At 49.6% G+C, this 15048-nt stretch overlaps 2 protein-coding genes and 1 long non-coding RNA gene across 4 annotated transcripts in view; 1 reads left to right on the forward strand and 2 right to left on the reverse strand.

Annotated features, from left to right (window-relative positions):
- The window catches only part of LOC311613558, a 475229-nt gene that overhangs the window by 132608 nt on the left and 327573 nt on the right, over nt 1-15048 (reverse strand). The gene's annotated exons all lie outside the window — the stretch shown is intronic.
- TMEM218 (transmembrane protein 218) overlaps nt 1-15048 on the reverse strand; it is a 93116-nt gene that overhangs the window by 35269 nt on the left and 42799 nt on the right. The gene's annotated exons all lie outside the window — the stretch shown is intronic.
- SLC37A2 (solute carrier family 37 member 2) overlaps nt 6293-15048 on the forward strand; it is a 33823-nt gene continuing 25067 nt past the window's right edge. Inside the window, exon 1 of one of the 2 annotated variants that reach the window (XM_084867565.1) lies at nt 6293-6639. In XM_084867565.1, coding sequence (XP_084723691.1) covers nt 6581-6639 — 59 coding nt within the window. In that variant the 5' untranslated portion in view covers nt 6293-6580. The remainder of the gene's footprint in view (nt 6640-15048) is intronic. The other variant, XM_084867566.1, reaches the window with a different exon arrangement.

Below are 15048 nucleotides of genomic sequence, written 5' to 3' on the forward strand. Positions count from 1 at the left end.
TTTCAAGGATGTTATATAAGTGGAATCACAGTATGACCTTTTGAGATTGCTTTCCCTCGGCGTGATGCCATTGAGATTCATCCAGTGGTTGCATGCATCAATGATTTGTTCCTTATATTGCTGAGTAGTATTCAATGGTGTGGATGTACCACAACTTGTTTAACCATCCTATTGAGAGATACTTTGGTTGCTTCCAGTCTTTTGCTATTACAGGCTGCTATGGACATTATGTACAGGTTTGTATGGACAGAAATGTTCATTTGTTGGGACTAAATGCCCAGGAGTGCAACTTGGGTAGTATCATGAGTGTATGTTTAGTTTTTTAAGGAAGTGATGACAGCATGTAACTGGATGGAGCTTTTATTCCTCTTTGCTAGGTGGGCTGTAACAACCCAGGTTTCCTACTGAGAGGGCAGGGTGAGGATAAACTCCGGACTCCACTGTGGGGCAGGGCGGAGTTATCCTCCATTTTGTGTAACTGGACCTAGCCCTCACCCAACCAATCAGGGTCAGCCAAAGCAGTGACATCACCACCGGTGTAAAACCCCTGGATTTGTCGAAGTTTGCGCTCTCGTCCACCATGCTGTTGGCATGAGTGGGACAGAGCCCATGTTAACATGGAAGAGGTTCTCTTGTTAATTGCACCAGATTTGGCTCCCTGCTGGTCTTTGGGGATCACAGAATCTCGGAACAACACTACTTGGCCTCGGTTGCTACCTTTGGCGGGGTGGGGAAGGGCACTTCATTACTGCTTGGATAGTGTAGAGAGCGCCTGGGAAGGCACATGGCATTTCTTTAAATTGTCAGCTGAATCCAGGGCAGTAGGCAAAGCCACATGCTGGAAACACATTCCGCCAAAAAGGCAGAAGTGTTGACAGCTTGACCTTCATTTCTGCCCAGGTGCTGGGGAGTGGGTTTATTACGTAAATCCAGTCAAGCACCAGGAATGAATATGACTCGGGCCCACCCAAGAATGCAAATAATCTCCTTTGTCTTGACTTTTAATAAAACTTCCTGGTATTTGGGGTATAAAATAAAAACACTCTATCCGCTCTGGGTCACTGTCACTGTCTCTCCATCACAAGAGGGCAGCAGTCCCACCCATGACGCCTTCAGGATCGATTGGCAGGGACGTGAGGCTGTGTGGTGCTTGACCGGGGCCAGAGGACCTGAGGCTGTGCCCTCCATCCAGCACCAGGGCCGGGGACCCAGCAGGGCTTGATAGGGGTGGGACCAGCTGGTCTTGGTGTTGCCCAATGGGGGTGGGGCTGGCTGGACACTTCTCTTATAGAGAAAGGGCAAATAGCAATATTAAAATATTTCCGCTTATGAATTCCCTTTTAATGTGCACAAATTTTGTGCACTGGGCCACTAGTTATCTTTTAATGAGAAACAAGGTCTTTTTGGCTACATGGTCACCTTGCTTATCTATCTTTTGACTGTGTAGCTGGAAGAAATTTAATAACAACCCTTAGTAAGATTTCAAGATCTGACATACGTGAGGTGATAATAGCTTTGCTCATTTTTATGACACTTCACTTAACCCATACATTCATCCTTGTCAGCTCGAAATTATTCCACATGTGTTACCTTGATGCTTTCAATAACTCAGTAAGTGAAGTTGTGTATACACATGCATACACAGATACCCACATACATGCACATATGTGCACACTGGATATTAAAGATTTGGCAGGTCAAACCTGTTATACCCAACGGCACTCACTTTGAAGAACTCTGATCCTGTGACCTCTATATTTTGTTCTTACTTGAAAATGGCCATTGGTTTCTATCGATTGTCATCAATATCTGATCCTAGTATTGTATACAAGCTCATGCCTACGTAATAATCGCCCCATTTACCAGACCTAGTTAATGCGGCAGTCCCATTGTACACATAATGTTTAATTTTCATGGCCATTCTGCAAGGTGTATGTTATCCACGTGCTACAGATGAGAGAACTGAGGTTCATAGAAGCAGTGTCTGCGCCACGGTGGACTCTGCCTCAAAGCCACTACTGTCCTCTTAGTTAAAAAAAACGTAATATGAAACTGAACCTTTAGAAGGTTAAATAATCTCTATTTCTCCTGATATCCCACTCCTACCCCATTAATCAAGGATCTGGGTCTTGATTCTGTCATGAGAAGGTGGGCTGTTCTCTGGTTAGTAAGACAGAAGTGGGAGGAAGTGGGTATAGAATGTTCAAAGAGCGATGCCTGTGTCTGTGGAGAAACTCGGGGTTCTGGCTTCTTCTTCCAGCACTTAGCCTCACAGACTTCCTCCAGCAGTCACGGGAGAAAACCCAGGGAGGACACTTGTTGCCATGTCTGAAAGGCCCTAAACAGACACTGGCTGCCCCGAACTCCTGCGGACGGTCAGCAGGGCTTGCTAGCAGCGGGGACTGGCACTCAGTGGGCAGACAGGCCATTAACGGCTAGCTCCCGTCTGACAGGTGTTTGATGCCATGAAACTGTATAAGCATTTTTTGAAAATTACAGATCTATTCACAATAAGAACTGAGGATCTTTCCCTTTAGTGTCTGATGCAGTAGCTGATCCCTTCCCCCATTTCCTTCAGCTACTACTGTCCATACCGTGTGGGGCTTGAGAGGGCGGTGTGAAAGGGGTGCCAGGTACCAGGTGAGTCACGAGTGGAGAGCTTGTGTAGGTGAGCGAAAGCGTCTGAGCCACCGCGTCCTCTTGTTGGCGCTCCCCTGAGCAAACAGCAGGAAGCAGAGGGGTTGTCCCGCTCACCCACAGGGCCCAGCGAGGAGCGCTGTAGGAGTGGCCCAGCTGTCATCCAGCCCAAAACATGATGAAGGGCTGGGATTCACAGGAAGTAGCTGGGATAAGGCAAGGTCTGTCTCAGGACAGGCTGTCCCTGCACCCAGCAACTTGTTGGCATTCCATGAGCAATAGCCATGCCACCAAGAGGGCATGTTCTTTTTTGGAAAAAATATTTTTATTGACTTCAGAGGGGAAGGAAGAGGGAGGGAGAGAGAGAGAAACATCAATGATGAGAATCATTGACAGTTGCTTCCTGCATGTTCCCCACCGGGGATCAAGCCCACAAACCGGGCAGTACCCTGCCCAGGAACCGACCTGTGACCTCCTGGTTCATAGGTCAACGCTCAACCACTGAGCCACGCATGAGGGCACATTCTTTATTATTATTATTATTATTATTATTATTATTATTTTTGCCTTTCTGTGAATTTATCGTGGTAGGTTTTTAAATTTTTTAAAAAGGCCGAAACCGGTTTGGCTCAGTGGATAGGGCGTTGGCCTACGGACTGAAGGGTCCCGGGTTCGATTCCGGTCAAGGGCATGGACCTTGGTTGCGGGCACATCCCCAATAGAGGGTGTGCAACAGGCAGCTGATCGATGACTCTCTCTCATCGATGTTTCTAACTCTCTATCCCTCTCTTCCTCTCTGTAAAAAATCAATAATATATATATATATATATATATATATATATATATATATATAATTTTTTTTTAAAAAGGCATGCTTTGGGGCTAAGAGGAAGCCATATGCATTGTAGAAATGGGGAGACATAAAAGCTCAGAGGCAGCCGCCACTGTCAGCTCGAGGGCCACCACTTGTCTATGTCACAATCGGGGCTGATACAGATTCATCCTTTTCATGGCTGTAACCCACACCACCCACATGTCAGGAAACACACGAACCACACATACACCTCCTGCCCAGGAGTGGAATCGGTCGTACTGTCTCACCGTTTGGTTTTTGCTCAAGAGTCTAAGACACTGGTTTCCAAAATGGGGGCGCCCCTGGTGGGCCAATGTGGAGCAGCAGTACCTGAGACCGTGTGCTGTGGCTTCCTCTGAGAACAAGGTGACCAGTCGTCCCGCTTTGGGCGGGACAGTCCCGATTTTTAACAATGTGTCCCGCGGCGTTTTTAAAAAGTCCCGATTTAATCGGGGCTTTTTTGAAGCGCCGCGGGACGCGGGACACATTGTTAAAAATCGGGACCTGTGGTCACCTTATCTAACAATCTGTGCTCAAGGAGGTAGAGGGCCTTCTAAGGTGTTTAAGAAAACTGCCTTCCAACGGGCAGTGGATTTACAGGAAGCTCCAGACACGGGTTGGAGGGTGCTGCTTAATGATGTGTCTGAGAACTGTCTTCGATCCGAGTAAAATCAGATCAGCAAGGTCCCCTGCTTGTGCACTGAGTGTAGAAAGCAGGATGAGGGCATAGTCTTTAAAAAAAAAAAAAAAAAATATATATATATATATATATATATTTATATATATATTTTTATATATATATATAAATATATATATTTTTATATTTTTATATATATATAATTGTTTTTTTTACAGAGAGGAAAGGAGGATAGAGAGTTAGAAACATCGACCAGCTGCCTCCTGCATACCCCCTACCGGGGATGTGCCCGCAACCAGGGCACATGCCCTCGACTGGAATCGAACCTGGGACCCTTCAGTCCCCAGTCTGATGCTCTATCCACTGAGCCAAACCGGTCAGGGCAAGAGCATCGTCTTAATGTCTCTCTGAGAGTTCCCGCCCCAGAGAGACGTGGTCCCCTGAGAGGCACAGACGCAGCATCAGCAGAGGGCAGTGAGATGAGCCTTATTCCTCGGCTTTTCTCTGTCTGAGATGGGAAGGTGGGTTTTCCATATGATTGGAGTCTGGGTGGCAGGTCTGGAGCCCTGGAGATGGCCCCGCCCCTTCGCCTGGGGATGCCCACGTGCTCCTGGGTAACACCAAGCACCTGCAGCACTGCCTCGGCTCCTTTGTGTCCAGCTTTCTCCTTCCTTCAGGCCCCGGGGAACAAGTAGCTGTCCTCCTGCGGATATCAGCTAATCATCCTAGTGTGTTCTCCACCCTTCACCTGGGTCCGTACCAGCCTCATGTCTGTTGGATGCTACTGACTCCAGAGCTGGTCTGGACAGCAAGTGTCTCCTGGACTTGTCTCCGCAAAACACGACGAAGAGTTTCCCTTCCCGGGAGGAGAAGAATAAAGGAATGCCCGCAGCCTTAACAGGTCTGGCTCAGTGGGTAGAGCGTCGTCCTGCAGACTGAAGGGTTCCAGGTTCGATTCCGGTCAAGGGCATGTACCTTGGTTGCGGGCACATCCCCAGTGGGGAGTGTGCAGGAGGCAGCTGGTCGATGTTTCTCTCTCATCGATGTTTCTAACTTTCTATCCCTCTCCCTTTCTCTCTGGAAAAAAATCAATATATATATATATATATATATATATATATATATATATATATATATATATATATAGGAATGCTGCAGTGTATGGTGTATTAAGGAGTGAGTTAGCGGCTGCTAACTGTGGTCTTCCTTTGGCGTTTCTGTAACTTACATCATCGGGTATTGACTCCTTAGCTCTTTCTTCTTTCCCCTCTATCCCTTCACCTTCCCGCCTCTGCTTTGCTCTCTTTATTTCTCCCGCTGACACCCCCCCCCCTTCCCTCCTCTCCCCGCTCCCCCCACACCCCTGCCATTGCCTGGCACTCACAGAGGGCTTTACAACTTGGCTCACCTCTCTGGGCTGGCAGCAGCCAAGCTCATTATTCTGGGTCCCAACCTGTTTGGCGAAGTCGCCGCCCCACTTCCCTAACCTTGCACTTAGGGCCGGGGCGCTCCCAAGCATTAGGGCCAGGGTGGGGTCCGGGCTGAGAGCCATTTGCACAAACACAGGCCCTCCTAACCACTTTGTTCTCAGGGCGAGTGCTTCCCTCTCCACCCCTCTGCAGTTCGTCCTCGGGGTCACATTCAAAGGTCCCCAGTGTCTTATTTTTTATAGATGGAAATGCCCTGGAAATGTCGGGCTAGAGGCCAGGAGAGGATGTGTGAGCAGAGGATCCTGTGCCCAGGCTGGCCTTTCGCTGGCTTCCTCCGGGCTGCCGCCTCCGGGGAGAGCGGAAAGGCTGTGCCCTGGATGGGGAGCCCAGGCTCTGTGTGTGTATTGTGGGGTGTGTGGGGGGTCCTGTCTGGAGTCTGAGGGACAGGAAGCCCCTGCCCAGCCCGGGAGGTATATTTGGGACAAGCATGGTAGCTCCCGGGACATCCCTGCGCTCCGCCCTTAGTGGGATAATGATGGGACCACCCACGGGGTGTCAGCGCCAGCCCTGCGGCGTGCCTCAGTTTCCCCTCTGCACCACTTCTTGGGACGGGAAGGCGCCCAAAGAACAGCTGAGACAGACGGGCGGTCACACACAGCTGAGAAGCGCGGGTGTGACTTTCGGTTCCCTGTCGGCGGTGGGGAGGGGGGTTGAGTGGGGAGCGCAGGGCGGGCGCCGCCCCAGGAGCTCCGCGCGCCCCGGGCCCAGCCCCAGGCCGAGCAGGAGAAGCCCGGGCGCCGGCGGACCCGCCGCCGGAGGATGGGCCGTCGCTCTGCGCCCGGCCGATCCCCGGGGCGGGCCGGGGCCAGTGGGCGGGGGCTCCGGGCAGCGGCCGCGGGGCCGGGGCGGGCCGGCCGGCGGGGCATTTAAACCCGGCGGCTGCGGTCCGGGCCGCCTGCACCCCGCGCCCTGCACCCCGCGCCGTCCGCTTCGCCGCCACCGACCTCGGGCCCGGCAGGCAGGATGCGGTCTTCCCTGGCGCCGGGCATCTGGCTCCTCCGCACCTTCTCCAGGGACAGCTGGTGAGCAGCGGGGAGGAGGGCGGGAGGGCGGGAGGCGCCGGGCCGGCCGGCTTCCCCTCCGCGGGCGGGAGCCTGGGGACCGGGACCGGACCGGCGGCCTCGCTGCGCTGGAGCCCGGGCTCCTTCTGCGGCGCCGCAGGAAGGTGGACCTGAATGGCGTGCGCTGGGACGGACGGACGGACGGACACGGACACACACACACACACCCGGGCGGACCTGCAGGGCCCCTCACTTTCATAGCATTGGGCCCCAGGCGAGCCGGGAACCGGGGATGGTGGAGTGGCTGGAAAGTGGCGACTGGAGTCGTGGAGTGTCCCTTTCGGTCCCCTTTCCCCTCGGATAACACACACACACACACACCACACACACACACACACACACCACCACCACACACCACACACACACACACACACACACACCACACACACACACACCACACACCACACACACACACCACACACACCACACACACACACACACACACACACACACACACACCACACACCACACACACACACCACACACACACACACACACACACAGTCACCCCAACAGTGGGCAACCCCAGCCCTGAGGGAGCCACGTCCACAGCAGCTTTCCTCCTGAGCGAGGGAGCCCCCAGATGGCCGTGTGTGTGTGTGTGTGTGTGTGTGTGTGTGTGTGTGTGGTGGTGTGTGTGTGTGTGGTGTGTGTGTGGTGTGTGTGTGTGAGTTGTGTTTGTGTGGTGTGTGTGTGGTGTGTGTGTGTGTGTGTGTGTGCGCGCGGTGTGCACTCTTCACCAGAGGCCACACACTGGAGCAGTTTGTTTGGTCTGCAGTGTTTTGTGTTTTTATTTTTTTGTTTGTTTTTTTAAATATCGTTAGTTGCCATCATTTACAAGTTATAAAATTTAACATAGCCAGATTCCTGGCTTCTCTTAAAAAAACATGAAGCAACACCTGGCCTGAACCCCCAAATTATATTACTAGGACTCAAAGATTCCCCTTTAGATGGGGCAAGTGCTCTGAGCATGACCAACTAGGTCTAGTTTTAAAGCCTAAAATCCCACCTTCCTGACCCTTTGGTTCTTGGGCTGGTTGGTCACCTAGGTGCTTTCCTATTGGCCACTGTAGGCGCTTTCCTATTGGTCAGCCTAGGGGCTTTCCTATTGGTCAGCCTAGGCACTTTCCTATTGGTCAGCCTCGGGGCTTTCCTATTGGTCAGCCTAGGCGCTTTCCTATTGGTCAGCCTAGGCGCTTTCCTATTAGTCTTTCCTATTGGTGTAAGTTTCATTACTTCCAGCCTTCTTCACTGGTATACATGACTCATTTGGTGCTTTTTGAGCTTGGAACTATTAAAATACATTTTTTTCAGAAAAAGAGAAAACCTGCTTCTCCTAAGGATGTAAAAAGGAACAAGTGTTAAAGATGTTATTTTACTCATAACGAGGGAATCGGAAGATGTTATAATCTAGGAAACATAAATTGTAGGGAGGGGTTAATGGGGAGTTACGGTTTAATGGGGACGGATCTTCAGTTTGGGAAGATGCAAAGGTCCTGGGAATGGATGGTGGTGATGGTTGCACCACAATATGAAGGGTGTTAATCCCACTGAACTGTACCCTTAACAAGGATTAAAGTGGGCCCTGGCCAGTATGGCTCACTGGTTGGAACATCCGTGTCAGCCCACACACCAGAGGGTAGAGCGTCGATTCCAGACCAAGGGGTTGATTCCCGGTCAAGGGCACCAACCTGTGTTGCAGATTCCATCTCTGGCCCTGGTTGGAGCACGTGCAGCAGGCAACCTATCTATGTGTCTCTCTCACATCAATGTTTCTCTCTCTCTCTCTCCCTCCCTTCCACTCTAAAAAAAAAAAAAATGTCATTGGAAAAAAATATCCTCAGATGAGGATTAACAACAACAAAAATGGTCATAACAGTAAATTCTATGTTATATATATATTTACCACAGTTTTAAAAAGAGAGACTCCAAAGAACATGCCCATTTATAAATCAGGAATATTGAGGCAAAACTGGTATTTCCACAGGTTGGGAGGGAAGACTGTTGAAACGACCAGTTCACAGACATATTTCGTATGACTCAGTTTTCCACCTGCTTGAAGCACTGTAAACAGCCTGTGTGGTCAATGAGAGGTGCAATCAGATAAGCCGGAGGGGACTCTGCAGCTTTCCAGCGAATAACCTGCACTGATAACACCCAGTCACAAAGAAAGACCAGGCTTGCTCCTAAAATAAGGGTTGTCTCCTTGGATTTGATCTGATGATGTAAGTGTAGCAAGTGGGCTATTTTGAAATATCAGCCTTGGGAAGTTTGCTGGATTTTTTTTTTTTTTTTTTTTTTTTTAAGGAATCTTAGGCTGGACTTGGAAACGCTTGTTATCGGTGACGGTTCTGAAATTAGGAAGCCAAGAAAGGCCGCTCGGTTTTACCTGCTGTACCTGTACCTGTGGGCAAAGTCCTGCTTTCCCAGGTCCCCAAAACTCCCTCAGGCTCCTGGGCTGGCCAGGGAGTGACCGCCCTCATTTGCATATAAGGGAAAACATAAGCCATTTTCTTGGGAGGGTTTTATTAGTCTTGGCTCTGTACCGTCAACCTTGGTTCCTTACAAAGGGCTGAGCATGTCGAATTAATTGAGCATCATTGTTAATTAGGACATACCAGGGAAGGCCTTGGTTGCATCACCAATTTTTCTAACTATGCCCTGCTTAAAAAAAAAAAAAAAATAGGACAGATGCTTATGAAACTTTTGGAAAATAACCATCTTGCTATGAAAAGTGAGAAGACTCAACAATCGTTTTTGCATTCTGGGGAAGCAGGTAGGGAGGATAAGATATTCACAAATGTTTCACTTCGGTTTACTAAAACAGAAGCTGCAAAATTGTTATGGGCTAAATACAGTTTAAGAAGAAGGAGAGCCCTAACCAGTTTGGCTCAGTGGATAGACTGTCGGCCTGTGGACTGAAGGGTCAAGGGTTCGATTCCGGTCAAGGGCATGTACCTTGGTTGCGGGAACATCCCCAGTTGGGGGGGGGGGGGGGGGCGGGGTGTGTGCAGGAGGCAGCTGATCGATGTTTCTGGCTATCTGTCCCTCTCCCTTCCTCTCGGTGAAAAATCAATAAAATATATTAAAAAAAAGAAGAAAAAAAAAAAAAAAAAAAGAGAAAGGGCTGCCTTATAGATCCAGAAAGCAGAACCCCAGAACAACATCGACAACATTCCAATCACAAACCACGAGCATTTCTCGCCAGTTGATTCACTCCCGTGTGGTTGCTCCTTGTTCGCTGAGTTGGGTTCTCGATCTCACAGACCTGTCTGCTTCTTGGCTAAAGCGCTTTGAAAATTCCTGACTTAGTCCATCGGTATGCCCTATGTCCATCTGGTGTCTAAGCGTGCCATCAGAAGCAGGTGTCCGAAAGCAGGTGACCCGTACAGCACTTTTCCGAGCCGGTTCTTGGTTGTTAAAGATAAGACCTTTGACCTATACTGCAGAGCCTGTAGGAAGCATCGGAGTAAAACAGAACAAAACAGAAGCCCTTTGCAAATGACAGAGATCTAAAAAAGAGCAGATGAACGTACTACGGATAATTTTCAAAAGTGAATGATCTGATGAGCTAACCAGGACTGCTTCATTGTTGTTCCTGAAGTATGCAAAACAAAATAAAGCCACTCCCCTCCCCCAATCCAGACAGGAACATCTGATTTATAAAAAATAGATGGACACAATTTTTATAGAGGAAAACATCTTGAGACGTAATTTGCATCATGTACCAAGGATATTCCAAGAATATCAGCTAAAGAGACTTAGTTCGTGAGCCTGGAGTGAATCCTAAACATCTGGATTTAATAAAACTCCATGGGAAAGTCTGATGTACCTGCCCTGGTGAAAACCACGGACCTGGGAGATGTTAGTCTCAAAGAAGTGAGGCTGCAGCCCAGAGAACATTTTAAAACCCAACCCAAATCATGGCTGATAGCACTATATACCGTTACTATCAGGTAACGTATCAGCAGGATGCTGATCCATCGAAACAAACCGTGGACCAGAGAGGACACTAAGAAATCTGTAGAAACCTCTCACACAGCCTGCAATTTCTGAAATATTTATATAAACAACGTTTTCCTTTTAAAATGTAACTTAGAGAAGGCCCTGGGCATCTCTCTGGTTTCACAGTTATTTCCGTGCGATGGCTCAACAATAACATATGAAGTACACCTGATGCGTTCTAGCCCCTCCCCTTTTAAAAGGAGAAAGAACTGATCTTTCTGGTTTCTCCAGAAGTCCCCCTGGGACCGTGGTCGGCAAACTGCGGCTCACAAGCCACCTGCGGCTCTTTGGCCCCTTGAGTGTGGCTCTTCCACAAAATACCACGGCCTAGGCGAGTCTGTTTGGAAGAAGTGGCGTTAGAAGAAGTTTAAGTTTAAAAAATCTGGCTTTGTTGACTAATGAGTTTGCCGACCACTGCCCCAGGGCATCTCAAAGAGTTTTAGGTACAAAAGCCATCCTGAATGCTTATTTAATTTGTGTTTGTTTTAGGATTTGGTTGGGGGAAAACAAAAGTGATTAGGAGGCTGGTTCGCCTATCACAAGAGCTAAGAAACAGCCCATGCCCTATGCATTTGAAAGTGATAACATTGCTGAAGCCAGTTTGGCTCAGTGGTAGAGCATCTGTCTGCGGACTGAAAGGTCCCAGGTTCGATCCCAGTCAAGGGCATGTACCTTGGTTGCGGGCACATCCAGGTAGGGGGTGTGCAAGAGGCAGCTGGTTGATGTTTCTCTCTCATTGACGTTTCTAGCTCTCTATCTCTCTCCCTTTCTCTCTGTTAAAAATCAATAAAATATATTTAAAAAAATGAAAGTGATAACATGTTTAAAAATAAAGTTAGAAGGTAATGTGTCATAAAGAAATAGCTCTTTCCTAAGAGAGGTTTCTTTGCTTTAAAAAATATGGGAAATTATTCTGGTAAGACCCAGAATTTGTGCTATCTAGGTAGATTACATAGGAGGTAAAATAATAATAATAATAATAATAATAATAATAATAATATTTTATAACTCATTAAGAGCAGACCGATATTCTTGAAAATGTGATTTTAACAGAGAGAAAAACCAAATTCTACCTTTTCATTGACATAACTTCCGATGCTAAAGGAACCACATCCTCTTTTTCTTAAATAATATGAGTAACATAAAAACTGAGCCGGCTTTGACAAAATTCCTGAAACACTTAATTGTTTCCTTTTACCGTGTTATCTGCAGCTGCTATAACCCAAGGCAAACCTGATCCCCTGGCCACACACCATTCAGGTTCTGTCCTTCCTTGTCCTCTTTCTTATTCTGGAACCGCAGTCACTTTACTCTATGGTAAAACTTTTATTCTTGTTCTTCTTAATAAACACAAACACACCTCTTGTATGCAACTTCGCCCCTCTCTGCCACTGTTGCTCCTAATAGAGTCTCATTCATAGGTATTGATTGTACCCTGTAACCAGAGGAACATATTTCAGTGAAAATGGTGGAGGTGGGGTTGGAAGAGAGGCTGATTACAAGCAGCCTGTCCCCCACACCAGCATTTTATTTTATTTTATTATTTAAAAAAAAAAAAAATTTTATTGATTTTTTTTACAGTGAGGAAGGGAGAGGGATAGAGAGCTAGAAACATCGATGAGAGAGGAATATCAACCAGCTGTCTCCTGCACACCCGCTACTGGGGATGTGCCTGCAACCAGTGTACATGCCCTTGACCGGAATCGAACTTGGGACCTCTCAGTCTGCAGGCCGACGCTCTATCCACTGAGCCAAACCGGTTTCGGCCCACACCAGCATTTTCGAAGAGCTGGCAAACACACAGGACGCAGCTTCTCCAGCCACACACCTAGCTCACCCACTTCTTCACGTGTAAGTCCAACCACTGCTCACCAGCATCTCCCAGATTTAAGGCGGATCCAGCCTGGAATCCTATCCCCACTGTGTGCCCTGCAGCTAGCTTTCCTCAGCCTCAGTTTCCGCATCGGTAAAAGGTGGGTTCTAGAGGACAAACCTGGTATCTGTCCATTCTTGAGCCCCTGTGCCTAATGCGGGGGGCACAATACATGCCCTTTTACTTCTTCCCTCGTGAATGTAGGTCTGGACTCCTCTCGAGCACTCCGTGTTAATATACACTGAGTGGCCCAATGATAATGATCTCTGAACGCATAATAATCTGGCCACTTGGTGTATATCCTATATAATAAAAGGCTAATAGGCAAATTGTTCCCTCGGCCAGGAATTCGACCAGCAGGCAGGCCAGCCAACCGCCCATGTCTCCTCCCTCTAGCCAGTCTGGCTGGACTTCCACCTGTGCACGAATTCATGCACTGGGTCTCTAGTGCATGAAATTCTAGAGGCCCAGTGCATGAAATTCGTGCACTGGGCGGGGGGGGGGGGGTGTCCCTCAGCCCAGCCTGTGCCCTCTTGCAGTCAGGGACCCCTCACTCCTTACTGCCTGTTTACTTTCTGCTCCTTACCTCTTGGCTTGCTATTTCTTAGTGCTGCTGCAGAGGCGCTAGCAGGGGTCTTCAAACTACGGCCCGTGGGCCACATGCAGCCCTCAGGGGAGTCTGATCCTGCCAGCCAGGTTTTTTGGGCAGTGAGCGCAGCCGAGGTGTTACAGTAGGAATTAGTAGTTCATATAGTCCGGCCCTCCAGCTCTCTGAGGGACCGTGATCTGGCCCCCACTTTAAAAAGTTTGAGGACCCCTGCGCTAGAGGCTCCCCCCATCACCATTGTGCTCGCCAGCTGTGAGCCCGACTTCTGGCTGAGCGGTGCTCCCCCTGTGGGAATGCACTGATCACCAGGGGGCAGCTCCTGTGTCAAGCAGCTGCCCCTGGTGGTCAGTGCACTTCCTAGCGACCAGTTGTTCTGGTCTTTCCGCTGTAATGGTCACTCAGGGCTTTTATTATATAGATACTGAGTGGCCAGATTATTCTGTGTTCAGAGGTCATCATCTAGCCACTCAGTGTAGTTCCCACTGTGGGCACATGATGATGATGATGAGATTAGAGGTCTGCAGAGATGGAGAGGACATGGTCCTCCCTTCTCAGAACGAAGGCTCCGCAGGAGAGAGGGCGTGCACTCCTGTCACCAAACGTACTGCTTCTGCGTGTCCCCCAGGACGGTGCTCTAGGTGAATGGAGAAAGCAGGCGTAGCGGGACACAGCGAGGGTGGATTGGGCCTGGACTTTGGGTTCCTCGCCTGTAAAGTGGGAATTCTGGGACTCCCTCGCGGGGAAGGTGTGAGGGTTAAAGGAGGTCGGTGCCTGAGGTTCCCAGGCCAGCGACAGGCTCCCGTTGGGCACCGATGGGCGCTGATTATGGACTATCCCTCCGCTTGCTTTTCCTACTAGCGTCAGGCCTCGCTGAGGGGTAGCTCACGGCAAAGTCCCCCCACCCGACAGGGGTGTGCTGAGGCGCAGAGACACTGTGCTGCTTGGCCAGCGTTGCACAGCCATAGATGGCTGAACCGGCTGTCAATGCAGGTGAGCCTGCCGCCCAAACTGTCCCCCTGCTGAGAGTATGGAAGGGGGAGAGATCATTTCATCTCTCTAAGGCTCCAGGTCTTGGCCTATAAAATGGGGGGGGGGGGGGGGGGGAAAGCCAAAACCTGTTTGGCCCAGTGGATAGAGCGTCGGTCTGCGGACTGAAAGGTCCCGGGTTCGATTCCGGTCAAGGGCATGTATGTTGGTTGCGGGCACATCCCTGGTAGGGGATGTGCAGGAGGCAGTTGGTCGATGCTTCTCTCTCATCAATGTTTCTAACTCTCTATCCCTCTCCCTTCCTCTCTGTTTAAAATATCAATAAAATATATATTTTTTAAAATAAAAAAATAAATGGGGGGGAAAAAAAAGCAGACCTATATCCAAAGGGTTTTAGTGAAATTAAATAAGTCATTCACAGCGCTTCGCCCTGTGCCTGGCTTACCGTCAGCATTGGCGGGTGCTGGTGCGTTTCCCCAGAGGGACGGACTCCCCCTCATTAGAGGAAAAGGTAGCGTGTGACCTGGTGGAGCTGGAGGGACCGTGAGCCCAGGGCCTGGAGCAAGGACCTGGCAGCGAAGGTGTGGCCTGTGCACTGAAGGCCAGAAGGTGGACCTGCAGCTGCAGGTGCCCAGCGGACTGAGGAGCATCTCACTCTCTGAAATCAGGCCCAGAGGGTTCCTGCCCCTCCTCCTGGCCAGTTCATGGCCATTTGTAGTCCTCCTGAGCTCTGGGCCTGGTCAGGACCCTGCCTTCCGTGGCAGCGTCTGCACAGACATGTCTGCAAGCTGGCAACACATGGGCATCTTGCCAGAGAGATGCCCGGGCTGTCCTTGTGGGGCTGGGTCCATTTCCTGGGGGCCCTGTGAGGGGAACAGCTCAGGACAAAGAGAGAAGG

Source organism: Pipistrellus hanaki (genome assembly GCF_964339955.1).
Source record: "Pipistrellus hanaki genome assembly, chromosome: 19".
NCBI classification, from domain to species: Eukaryota; Metazoa; Chordata; class Mammalia; order Chiroptera; family Vespertilionidae; genus Pipistrellus; species Pipistrellus hanaki.